At 54.6% G+C, this 12029-nt stretch overlaps 2 protein-coding genes across 3 annotated transcripts in view; one reads left to right on the top strand and one right to left on the bottom strand.

The window, feature by feature from the left end:
• Positions 1–1068: 1068 nt before the first annotated feature.
• Positions 1069–5850, bottom strand: SAMD10 (sterile alpha motif domain containing 10). Of its 2 annotated transcripts, none has more exons than XM_070472398.1 (5): positions 5563–5850; positions 3353–3534; positions 3101–3272; positions 2640–2780; positions 1069–2414 (listed from the first exon to the last, which is right to left on the bottom strand). In XM_070472398.1, the coding sequence occupies exons 1-5, from the start codon at positions 5651–5653 to the stop codon at positions 2404–2406; spliced, it is 597 nt and encodes a 198-aa protein (XP_070328499.1). In that variant the 5' UTR covers positions 5654–5850; the 3' UTR covers positions 1069–2403. The 2 variants fall into 2 exon arrangements, with proteins under 2 accessions (XP_070328499.1, XP_020730998.1); XM_020875339.2 differs by having other exon boundaries at positions 1069–2437; positions 5563–5849.
• Positions 5851–7254: 1404 nt separating this feature from the next.
• Positions 7255–12029, top strand: part of PRPF6 (pre-mRNA processing factor 6) — a 34221-nt gene continuing 29446 nt past the window's right edge. Inside the window, exons 1-3 of the mRNA XM_020875350.2 lie at positions 7255–7449; positions 9164–9332; positions 10836–10954. Coding sequence (XP_020731009.1) covers positions 7379–7449; positions 9164–9332; positions 10836–10954 — 359 coding nt within the window. The 5' untranslated portion in view covers positions 7255–7378. The remainder of the gene's footprint in view (positions 7450–9163; positions 9333–10835; positions 10955–12029) is intronic.

Here is a 12029-nt window from a genome sequence, read left to right as displayed (position 1 = left end):
ATGTCAACCCCTCTGTGTAGGTGTGTGTCTGCGTGACCACGTGTGTCAAGCCATCAGGGTGTCAGGGTGTGTCTGTGTCCCATGCTAGGTAGGAAAGATGCCTGTCGCATGTTAGGACCCAAATGGTTGGCCAGGTCTTAGTGAATGTGTGTCCAGGCCACAGGGCAACATGTGATGTCCTGTGTATTGTGTGTGGGGGGTGCACTGTGCCTGGTGTTTTCTGTGTGTTAGGAGGTCACAGGATGCTGGGACCCTGTGTGTCACTGTGTTGTACATCTGGACTCAGGTGTCTATGTGTCCAGCTGCAGGGGCCTCTCTGTTAGTATTTGTGTGTGTCTGGTTGCTGTGTGGGTACATATGGGGGCATGTACTGTGACACGTGTGTTTCTTATGTCAGGGCATTACCTGTGTGAGGGGCTAAATGGGGACCCCCAAAAGACAGTCATTTCAGGTCGCTGGAACCCATGAGTGGGACCTTATCTAGAATGAGGGTTTTGCAGACGTGATTACGTTAAGGATCTTGAGATGACAAGATGATCCTGGCTTATCCAGGTGGGCCCTACCTCTCAAGACAAGTGTCACTGTAGGAGGGAGATTTGACATAGAGGTGATGGTACCCCAGAATTCAGGATGGAATGGTGTGTCCATGAGCCCAGGGATCCCCTGGGGCAGTCCCTAGAAGCTGAGAGAGACAAGGAGGTGTTCTTTCCTGAGTCTGGAAGGAGTGCTGCCCAAGGATTTCAGACTTGTGGCCTGTAGTGCAATGAGAAAGCTCGTTTCTGTTGTGTTAAGCCTCCTCGTTGTGGTCATTTGTTAAGGCAGCTCTAGGAACCTAACACACCTGTGTCTGCATCTGGGCGCAGCCCACCTGGCAGTCAAGGCAGACAGGGTCTTGGGGTAAACAGGTGCTCAGCCAGGGTGGGACACCACTGCCCCCTAGTGGCCCCAGCTGGAGGCAGGTGCTCAGGGCACCCCCCTCCTCCCAGGCCCAGGCTTGTGCCCCCTACCAAGGCTCTGAGCAGTACCCCCACATGCCTGGATAGTCTCAGTCAGACACCACACTCCGGGCACTTGAGAACCATGTTTATTTCTGATTCTTTTGTCAGAATAGAAAAATGCAAAACAAGGAAGACGAGACAGGAGCACAGTGAGGCTGAGGGGGCAAGACAAGGAGGCACTAGGGGAAAGAGGAAGGATCCCTGGAAAGGGTCATGTCATGATGGCATGAGATGGCTAGGGATATTCAGGGGAGCTGGGAAGGACGAGGGGCTTTCCATGGTGGGTGCACAGGGTGGGAGGCACCAGGCCAGTTGTTCACATCTCATGTGAGACTTGCAACAACCAACTTCCCATCCTGAGGCCGGCTCAGGGCACAGCTTGGGGGCTCATGGCTCAGCACCAACTGACCCGAGGTTTTCAGAGTCCCTTAGGGGAGTGAGTGGGCAGAGGAACAAGAGGTGGGGGCTGTCGGGACCACCCTAGCTCTCCCTCTGCTCGGCTGCACCAGTCCCAAATCTGGGGCCCTCTGACCCACTGAATGGTTGCATGGGTCTCCATTCATGGTTGCACGTTGGCTGGGTCTCCCCTGGGTGGGCAGCTCTTGTGTGGATCCAGGTTTCCTGGAATGCCCACCCATGATTAAGCCTGCAAGGCAGTCTCTATGACCCTGGGAGGAGAGAGCCATTCCGCAACCTAAGGCCAGGACATAGCTGAGCCTGGTATTGGTGCCGGGTGTGGTCCTCCTCGTGTCTGTCAGGTCTTCGGTGTGAGTCCCAGTCCCCATGAGTAGATGGAACATAGTAAGGGTTTCAGAAATGAGTGACAGCACTTGACATGGTGCCCGGCTGGGCCTGTGCTGATGACCACTCTGGGTGGGAACAGGGGAGGGGCACACACCAAAGGGAGCCTTGGCAGTTCATCCCACCTGTGAGGGCAGTCCTCTCAGGGCTGGGGAAGGGTGTGAATGGGGCAAGGGGCAGACCTCTGGCCCTGGGAGAGGGCAGGGTACCTAGAAGACGCATGACTCAGCAGGCAGTGGAGGGCGGACATCAACACGGATGAAGGGAATATAAATAAACAGGCTCCCTGGGAGTCTGGGGGGATGTCAAAATCTGCTCTGGCTCCAGGTGGCTGCCCTGCATGCTGCCAGCAGCACCAGGGGGTGGGCCTGGGCTCAGGTCCTGGTAGGAAGGACCCCACCTGGTAGGCAGCCCCTGCCTACCCGCTCACCCCACTCCCAGGCAAGCCCGGAGCGCACAACCAGAGATGGTTGGCGGTGGTGATGCTGGTCCCACCTGTCCACTGGGCTAGGCTTGGCCACACAGGGTCTGAGGGGCTGCGAGGCCAGCTCTGCTTCTTCCTCACTGAGGCTCCGGTCACAGTGCTGGGGTCCGGATTTCAAGCCTAGGCAGCAGCTAGGACATGTTTCCGAAGGAAGCTAAGAGGTGGATGGGGGTAAGGAGAGTCGGGGGCCTCTGGCATCGTCCCCTCTGCCTGGGTGCAGGATGGCCCTTACTGAGGTCCCGGGCCACCCTCCTGAGGTCAGTGTGCCCACCCTGCATGCCAGGGCTCCTCCAGGCCCAGTCCCCCACCCCCAGGCCTGTCTGAGCAGGTCGGCTCTCTTGGCTCCTTCCACTGACCTTGGCTGAGCAGCTGCAGGCTCCGCCCCTCTTCGCGCACCTGCAGGTGCAGCAGCTGCTGCAGCACCTCCTGCCGCTGCGCCTCCTGCGCCAGCCCCATCCGCTGCAGCTTCTCCGCATTCAGCCGCAGCAGCGCCCGGCCTGTGAGGGAGGGGAGAGGAGAGGGGTGGAGCCCAGGTCACCATCAAAGGGGCTTCAAGAGCAAAGGCAGAGACAGAGGAAAACATAAGTGGGGTGGGCAGAGACAGACTCAGACAGAGACTCAAAGAGACAAGGCAAGAGAGGGAGAGAGGTGAAGGGCAGGTAAGGATGAATGGAGACTAAGCAGAGCAAAGCCAGGTGACAGCAGAAACAGAGGAACTGGGAGAGATGATGACCCAGAAGAAGAGGAAACCGAGAAAGAGGGGGTGGGGGAGGAGCCCCACGCCCCTGCCACACCCCAGCTCCCACCCCCCAGGCACCAGTGATGGCGTGCTGAGAGAAGGCCTCCACATAGACGAGGTAGTTGTGGGGACAGTGTTTCTTGAGCCACTTGCAGACGTCCTGCTGACTCCACAGGACCACGGGCCTCGTCAGGCCACCCAGAGACGGACTCGTGTGGTATAGGCCATAGTGGTCAGAGTATAGCCGGCCCTGTGGGGAGAGGAGTGGCTGGTGGAGAGAGGTGGCAAGCAGGGCAGGTGCTGAGGTGGGTATAGTCAGTGGGTGGGTACCTGGGGGGCCTCGGTGCCAGGCTGCTGCAGGAGCTTGACCGGCCGGCCGCCAGCCGCCCTCTGGCTTCGGGAGTCATGCCACGTGAGGCTGGTACCCGGTGTACGAGGTAGGGGGCAGGGGATGTTCTCAGCCGACACCGTGTGATCCAGGAGGGTCCGGCAGAAGTTGAAATGGGCAGTGGCTGCAGGGTAGGGGTGCTTGGTCACAGCGGTCAGGGACAGGGGCTCATCTCCCTGTGAGCTGGCTTCCCGCCGCCCATCTTCCCTCCACTGAAGGGGAGAAGCACTTTCCCAGCTAGGGGTTCGCCAGCCCGCTAAACAGAAGGAAGTGTGCAAGAGCTGTCTTCAGGACACAACCTTTGGGAAGCACAGTCTGTGCTCTGGCAAGTTGGATGGATTTTTTTTTTTTTTTAATTTGGCTATGCTGGGTCTTAGTTGCAGCATGTGGGATCTAATTCTTTGACCAAGGACTGAACCTGGGGCCCCTGCATTGGGAGCACAGTCTTAGCCACTGGACCACCAGAGAAGTCCCTTGTTGGATTCTATTTAATTAGAGTGAGACATGCCTGCCAGGGAGCTTCACATTCAGAGCCAGGTGAGGCACTAGCCTGTCAGCCCTGACCCCTCCTTCAATGGCATAACCACATCCGACCAGGGCGCACATACAGGACTTGCCTGTGAGGAAATGCTGACCTGAGCACCCTGGAAGCCCCTGTGTGGTGGTGAGACCCCTATGGCTGGGCTGCCTGCCCACATCATCAAAGGCACCCAGTCCCTGCAGCCCTCCCTGGCATCCCTTCAAGGCTCTGCCTCTTCCTGCTGTGCTCATTGGCTATGATTCATGAACAAGAAGCTGAACTCAGGGCAAGCCCACAAGGCTCCTGCTCCCCCAACCCCACCCCCCAATCCCCTGCAGGCCCCCAGCCCAGGGCAGCTCCTGGCACTCCCGCACTGGTCAGCACAGACATGCAGGCTACAGCTACGTGCTCAGGGACCTTAGCTGACACCTTCTGCTTTCTCTTCCCACACCAACTTCATTACACTCATCACATTTTAGTTTTATGGTCATTTCTGTGCTGGTTGCTGACACAAGTCGGGGAGGGGTGCAGAGCCCCGGACAAGCCCCTCCCAAAGCCTCGCACAGGTCTTTGGACACAGGAAATGCCCAGAAACATTGTGAATGACTGAGTGGATGGATGTATGGTATCCACAAGTCAACAGCACGCTGGGGACAGACAGAAAGCAGGGGCCAGCCTGCCCCATTTCCCAGCATCCAGGCCTTGACTCAGCAGGCAGGATGGGGATCCCAGCCCAGGGTCCTCCACCCACCCCATCAGCAGGACGGGTGAGAAACCCTCGTTATGACAGACACAGCTCCTCACCTCACTGAGGGTTGGCTTCGGTGATGTGCCCAGAAGGTTTCAATACTGAGGGAAACCCACATCCTTCTCCCACTCTTTCCTTCCCATTCCTGCAACTTTCTGTAACTGGATGGCCACCGGTAACTCTAAATTTGAGGTCTAGGGTCAGACAGAGGGTGTGGCCAGTGTGGCCGCTGCCTAGCCTAGGTGGGTTCTAGTATGAAGGAAGGAGACACATTCTAAGCCAGCATCCTGAGGGGATGGGCGCTCGGGTCGCAGGGCTTCGCCTGGTTTGGCCTCTGGGCGGGATAGCCAGTTGGAAGTCTCTGCCCGCGCTGCACCTGTCTTGGGCCAGCCAGGCCCCGCCCATTTCCTCCCCACGCCGGGGGAGGGCTCTCCATCCGTCAGACTGTCCGTCCCTCCCTTCCAGCCCCAATGTCAGAATTTCAGAAGGAAATGGGGCGAGGGCTTCCGAGCTGTCCGTGGCCTTGGCCCCCTGGGGACCCCACTGCAGGGGCCAAGGGAGATTTACTACGTGCGAAGGAAAAGGTGACCGCAGGGCGGTGCTAGCCTCGGGACAGGAGCCCCAGCGGGTCACCCCCCGCCCAAGCCAGGGCGTGCCTACCCCCAAGCCCTGACCGCCGACCCCCAAGCCCTGACAGCCGCCCCCGCAACCCCCGCCCTCGACTCAGCGCGGGACAAAGACATTGGGGACTCGGTTCGGCCGGGACGCGCCCCCTGTTCCGACCGCGGGGGCCGTTTAGAGTACGCTAGGACCCGCCCCTGTCCCTCCGGTCCTCAGAGCCCACAGACAGCGATAGCCCCGCGCCCCGGTCCAGCCCCGCTCACCATCCACATCCCGACGCTCCCCGAAGCCGGCGCGCACAGCCCCGGCACGGCCTCGCGGGGGGCTCGGCTTGGTTCTCAGCTCCGTGAACATGGGGCCCGCGAGTACCCCGCCAGTGCACACGCCCCTCGCCGGGCGCAGGGCGGCCCGTGTGGCCGGCGGGGAACGCGCGCCGCCGCCCCGCCCCAACCGGCCCCGCGCCTGAGCCGGTCCCCGCGCCCGGCGAGTCTGCGCGGCGAGGCACCTGCCGCCGAGCCCTGAGAGCCGGGCGCGCTCCGGGAACTCCGAGGGGTGTCGGCGGCGCGCGGATCTGCGAGCGCGGAGGGCGGCTGCCAGGGCAAGGGGCGGCCGTGCGCACCTGGGCATGACTCCAAGAACGAGTGACTCTGTGCAGCTGCACGGCGTCCAGGCGTCCCCAGGAGCACCTGAGGCAGGGACCGAAAGGGGAAAGGGTATCCTACTTTCTCCTGGGACCCTCTGCCCTCTGGGGCTTAGGTCAATGGCTAGACCCACCCCTCCCCTCCATTTTCCTATGTCAGTTTACTTACCCATTCCTTTATTCATGCATTCTGCAGACCTTTACGGAGGTCTCCCTGGGAATGGGCACGTTTCCCCAGAGAAGCCAGTTTGACCGTCTCAGTCCACACCACACTGTGAACTTCAGGAGGACAGCAGGGTCTCTCCCCTGCCTTCTGTAGCTCTGGAATCTCACTCAGTGCCCAGGACGTGGTGTCAAAAAGGGGTCGGCTGGGGACAGGCAGGAGAGAGAAACTCCGAGGAGGCTGCAGCAGGCAGAAGCACTGTGCTTGCTTCGGAACTCCAGTGAGAAGTGTTAGGGTGGGCTGGCAGCTGCCTCCTCCAGTAGAAGGCCAGACTCGTGACCAGCTTTTTGCTTTGCCAACAACCTGATGGCTCTCTCCAGGTATATGTGGGGGCCAGAGAATGTCCCACAGCCATCTCAGCAAAGGTGCACATGGACACTCAGACATGTATGCAGGACAGTCCTGCATGTCCACCTCAAATGAGTACGGATGGTCTGAGTTGCATCTGTGCCTACCAACACACAAAGAATTCACCCACATGTTGTGACCACCCATGCTCACATACTGGCTTGTTCTGCTGCATTTATTTTCGTCAATTAACTCTTTAGGGTCTGGATTCTGAGCCTCTCTGGAGTCACGGGAATGTTCAGGGTATAGTGGGGGTGTGGGAAGGGCCTGAATTGGGCCCAGGAATCTGAGTGTTGAGAGTCAGGGCAGTAGACTGCACACGGGGGCACAGCGATCACGACACATAACAACCCACCAAGCTCTACACAACGGCCTAGGTGTGCAGCCCGTTCAGGTGTGTTAGGCCCTGACCCAGGGCCAGGGCGCTTCTGAAGGGCAAAGTGTGTGGCTTAGGGAAGAAGAGGACCCATGGGTCCTGCTAGTGTAGGAAGGTCTCAGAAATGCATCGAGAACAGGCTGTAAGCAGGGCCGCCCCTGCTCAGTTCGGAGGTCTCGCAGGGCTAGCCCAGCAAGACATCGCTCGCCCGCGGGGACCGGGAGCAGGCGCTCCCGCGCACGCACTCTGCGTCTCCGCCCCTTAGCCGCGGCCTGGAGCTGCTGGAAGCTGCCGGAAGTCTTGGTCCATGAACTTCCGCTCGGGGAATCCACGGTGGGCGGGGCTGCGTCGTACGGGGCGTTCTGCTTCCGGGGCACGGGTGATGCAGGGGGCAATTGCTTCCTGCGGCGGAACTTAAAGAGTTCTGTGGTGTTTCGCCTCTGGCCGGGTCCAGGGTCTTTTCCATTATTGGCCTTTGGTGTCACCGTCGCCATGAACAAGAAGAAGAAGCCGTTCTTGGGCATGCCCGCCCCTCTCGGCTACGTGCCGGGACTGGGCCGAGGGTGAGGCCTGGAGCGGGCCGCGCGCGGAGGAAAGGGGCTTGGGTCGGGGCGCCGGCCTACGGCCACTGGGAGGACGAGAGCAGGGATGGTTTGGGGTCAGTCTGATCCTTGTGGGAAGAACAGCACGTTGGATTAGGGCAGACCCGAGGGAGGTCGTCTGCCCCGAGGTGCCGGGACTGTTGGAGTTGGCGTGCTGGCTCTGAACCCGGTTTCGGTCCCCAGGGTGGGTGGCAGCACCGTCTTGCCAGTCTGCAGTGGCGATGTTGCGAGTCCCAGTCATGTAGTCGGAGCACCATAGCTACTTTAACCCCTAGGCCAGGCAGACCTGCCAGCCCTGTCTTGAGCGTGACAGCTTCTCTTCCCACGAGCCGGGCTGGAGTCCTCTGTGTGGCCGCTCCCCGTGGTACCTCGTTCACTTCTGAGGTGCTGCTGGTCATATTGCTGCTGCTTCAGACTCTACTCCCCGAGGGTAGGGGTGGCATTGGTGAGCCTTGGGACTGCGTCCCCCAAGTCCGGTACCTACCGTATATTGTTGAGTAAATGAGCAATCATCATCTCATTTGTTTGTTACTCATTTGGTCAAGAAGACTATTGGGTTTCTTTTGTTGGGAGTATTATGTTCAGCGTTATGCACGTTAGAATCCGGGCACACATAAGTCTAAGATAATTGACAACGTTTTCAGTGGACTTGCAGTTTAACAGGAGAGATGAGGTATTTGTGTAAATAAGTACATAAAGAGAAACAGATTTACAACTCTGGGGTTCCAGCCGCCAACATCCGAGCCAAGTTTAGAAGGAGGATGTAAGGGTATACAGTTGTGGCAGGGTCAAAGAAGAAACTGACCTATTGTGTGCTGGTCAGTTAAGAAAGAAGATGAAGTGTGGAGGAAGAAGAGGAAGTTGCGAGGAATCTGTGTGGGTGGAACCACAGGAGCAGAAGGACCAGAGCCCCTGTAGACATTAGAGAGGCAGATGCCTCAGTATACTGTGCTCAGAGCTGCATTGAAGCAGAAGGAGAGCTACATGTGGGGGTAGCCAGAATGGGAGGAGGGATTTTGGCGGTAGATCCTGTAGAATTTGGACACAGATGGGAGGGTTGTTGTTCAGTTGCTCAGCTGTGTCTGACTCTTTGCCACTCCCTGGACTGCAGCGCACCAGGCTTCCCGGTCGTTCATCATCTCCCGGAGCTTGTTCAAACTCATGTCCATTGAGTCAGTGATGCCATCCAACCATCTCATCCTCTTATCGTCCCCTTCTCCTCCTGCCTTCAATCTTTCCCAGCACCAGGGTATTTTCTAATGAGATGGGAGGGAGAAGGAAGCAAAGTTGATGCTGTGGTGCCTGGGGGAGCACTGTCACCATTGACTGAAACAGCCCAGAGCAGCTGTAGGGTGGGATGGAGGAGGAACTCCGACTGGGCCACATTGATTGAGGACCTGGTGGATTGGGAGAGGGGGCTGATTGGCAGGCTGTTGGAAATGGGAGGCTGGGACCTAGAAGCCGGGAGGTCTGGTGCCCAGGCGAATCTCAGAACCTCTTTAGGTTTCTCTCCTGAAGATGGCAGACAAGCAGTGTGTGCGAGCAAAGCTGTATGGAGTTCACTGTCTCTGGGCTCTTTGAAGATTTCCCAGAGGAGTTAGAAAAAGGTGTCATTAGGTGACAGCTGGGAAGTGTCTTGGCACAGGATAAATTGGCGCCTTGGGGTTTCCTGCAGCGCCACTGGTTTCACCACCCGCTCAGACATTGGGCCTGCTCGGGATGCCAACGATCCTGTGGATGACCGCCATGCGCCCCCAGGCAAGAGGACTGTTGGGGACCAGATGAAGAAGAGCCAGGCTGCAGATGATGATGATGAGGATCTTAATGACACCAATTATGATGAGGTGATTTGTGTGTGACAATGTGCTGTGGGCATTTGATGAGGGGCTTGGAGTAACGGGTATATTGACTGTTTCAGGTCCTCCAGGTTAGGGGACAGCATGTACAGAGTGTGAGGGGGAGCAGGACAGATATAATGAAATGTGCCCTTTTGTGGTTGCTTCAGAAGAGATGCACTTGCTGATATTAGAACTGACACATTGACCAGCTTGGCTGGTCTTTAAAGATGAAAATTTTTTTAATTAAACTTTTATTTTTCTTATTCTTTTTTGGGGGCTGTGCTGGGTCTTCCTTGCTGCACAGACTTTCTTTGGTTGTGGCAAGTAGGGGCTACTCTCCAGTTGCAGTGAGAGGGCTTCTCATTGTGGTGGCTTCAGTTGTTGCGGTTCCTGGGCTCTCCAGCACAGGCTTAAGAGCTGTGGTGCATGGGCTGCTTGCTCTGAGACATGTGGGATCTTCCTGGATCAGGGATTAAACCCATGTCACCTGCATTGGCAGGTGGATTCTTCACCACTGAGCCACCAGGAAAGCCCTGATGAGGGAAATTGTAAGTGGAATTGGTGGTAATGTTTGTCTTCATTTGTGTTAGTTCTTGTCTTCTTAGTTAATTCTTGTTTGGTCTATGAGGTTTTCTATAGATACATTACAACAGATGGTATTTTTCCTCAGAGGAAAAGGTTTTTAAAAATTTAATTTTGAATTAAAAAAATAAAAATTTAATTTTGAAATAGCTTTTAAGTTATAGAGATGTTTCAAAAATAATATGGAGACTTCCTGCATACCCTTCACAAGTTTCTCCTCATCTTACATATCCCTAGTACTATTATGTGTTTTTAAAAAATTTACTTATTTATTCTTGGTCGTGCAGCACGGCATGTGCGATCTTAGTTCCCCAACCAGGGATTGATCCAGCACCCCCTGCTTGGGGGTGCATTGGAAACCACTGGACCACCAGGGAGAGTCCTATTTTTATTTTTTTAAGTGTTTATTTTTATTTTCATTTTAATTTTATGGTATAGCTGATTTACAATACTGTATTTCTGCTGTACAGCAAAGTGATTCAGCTATACACTTATATACATTCTTTTTTATATTCTTTTCCATTATGGTTTATCCCAGGATATTGAATTTAGTTTTCTATGCACCCTAGTACTGTTATTGAAACCAGGAAATTAACATTGGCACAGCACTATTAACTTACAGATCTTACTTCAGTTCCCCTGGTTTTTCCACCTGTGTCCTACTCCTGCCTGGGACCCGATCCAGGATCCCACCTGGCATGTTGTGTCTCTTTAGTCTCCTCTGATTGGTGTAGATACACTCTCTTGCATGCCCTTGACAATTTTGAAGAGTACTCATCAGCTATTTTGTTATCCTTCAATTTGGGTTTAACTGCCTGAAAAAAAATCGTTAAGCTAGCATTTTGCAGCTAGATATGTTCTGTTGCTGCCAGTGGGGGTTGTATTGGAGGAGAAGCCGCTCCTCTAAGAATGTTTTTTGGTTCTTAGTTTAATGGCTATGCTGGGAGTCTCTTCTCAAGTGGGCCCTATGAAAAAGATGATGAGGAAGCAGATGCTATCTATGCAGCCCTGGATAAAAGGATGGATGAAAGAAGGAAGGAGAGAAGGTAAGACAGATTATCACCCTTCACTCTGTGTTTATCTAACTTGGGGAGGGGGGGAAATGTGTTTGTTTTTAGGCACACTGTGTAGCATGTGGGATCTTCGTTCCTCAGCAGGATTGAACCTGTGACCCCTGCAGTGGAAGCATGGAGTCCTAACCACTGGACTGCTGCAGAAGTCCGAAAAAAGCTTTGTTTTGATTTATTTCATACTTGGAGAAAAGTTGCAAGAATAGGACGTCTGTCAGCTCAGCTTTGAGCTTGCCTGGGGCTCGATCTGTGACTGTTTCCCAGTAGCCTCAGGGCCTAGGGACTAGAGTGGAGAGCTTAGGAACTCCTTGTTTGACTTTCTGGAAATTCACAGAATTGGGGGGACTATTCTGACTGTGCATTGGGTTTACCATCTTTGAAATGGGTGTGGTGATATTGATGAGTGTGTATTAAATAATTTGGAGATTCACTGAAGATAGCAAATGACCATCAAAATCCTCGTGGGAAGGCAGCTGTGTCTAGAGAGTCTTGTTGCTCATGTTGTTGTTGGGCTGGGCTGGTAGGGACAGACTGCAGTGAGCTGGAGGGAAGAGGCTCAGGCAGGCTTAGGTAAGACCCACCCTCTCTCTGCCCCACCATGGGGCCCTCGTGTTTTCCCTCTGGTAGCTCAGGTGGGTGTGCAGCACTGATCTTGGGCTTGTCTGTCCTTGATGTTACCTCAGTGGCAACTTTCTGATTCCTTGTCCTTTACTGGGGAAATTTATGTGAAGTAAACATAGGACTATAATAAGTTTTATTGCTTATTAAAATAAGTTTTATTGCTTTATAAATTTTTTATATTTTTTACTACAAAAAAGAATGCATTCTCACTGTGGAATATTTGGACAGGGAGGTTTAAGTTTCGGTAAAAGGGTAATGTTTATTCATACGCCTGGAAGGTGACAGGTAACATTTTGTTTACTTTTCTCTGTCTACTTCTCATTAAACATAGAGTTCTCTTACTTCTCATATGTAGAATTTTTAAATTTTTTGAAGATCTTATTAGAGGCGTGAACTTCTGTTTTTCAGAAAAGTTTTTTTAACCAAGAGT

The sequence above is a fragment of the Odocoileus virginianus genome, chromosome 9, assembly GCF_023699985.2.
Source record: "Odocoileus virginianus isolate 20LAN1187 ecotype Illinois chromosome 9, Ovbor_1.2, whole genome shotgun sequence".
In the NCBI taxonomy this organism is placed as follows: domain Eukaryota; kingdom Metazoa; phylum Chordata; class Mammalia; order Artiodactyla; family Cervidae; genus Odocoileus; species Odocoileus virginianus.
The sequence above is the reverse complement of the archived record's forward strand: the minus strand, read 5'-3'. Positions and strand labels throughout refer to the sequence as shown.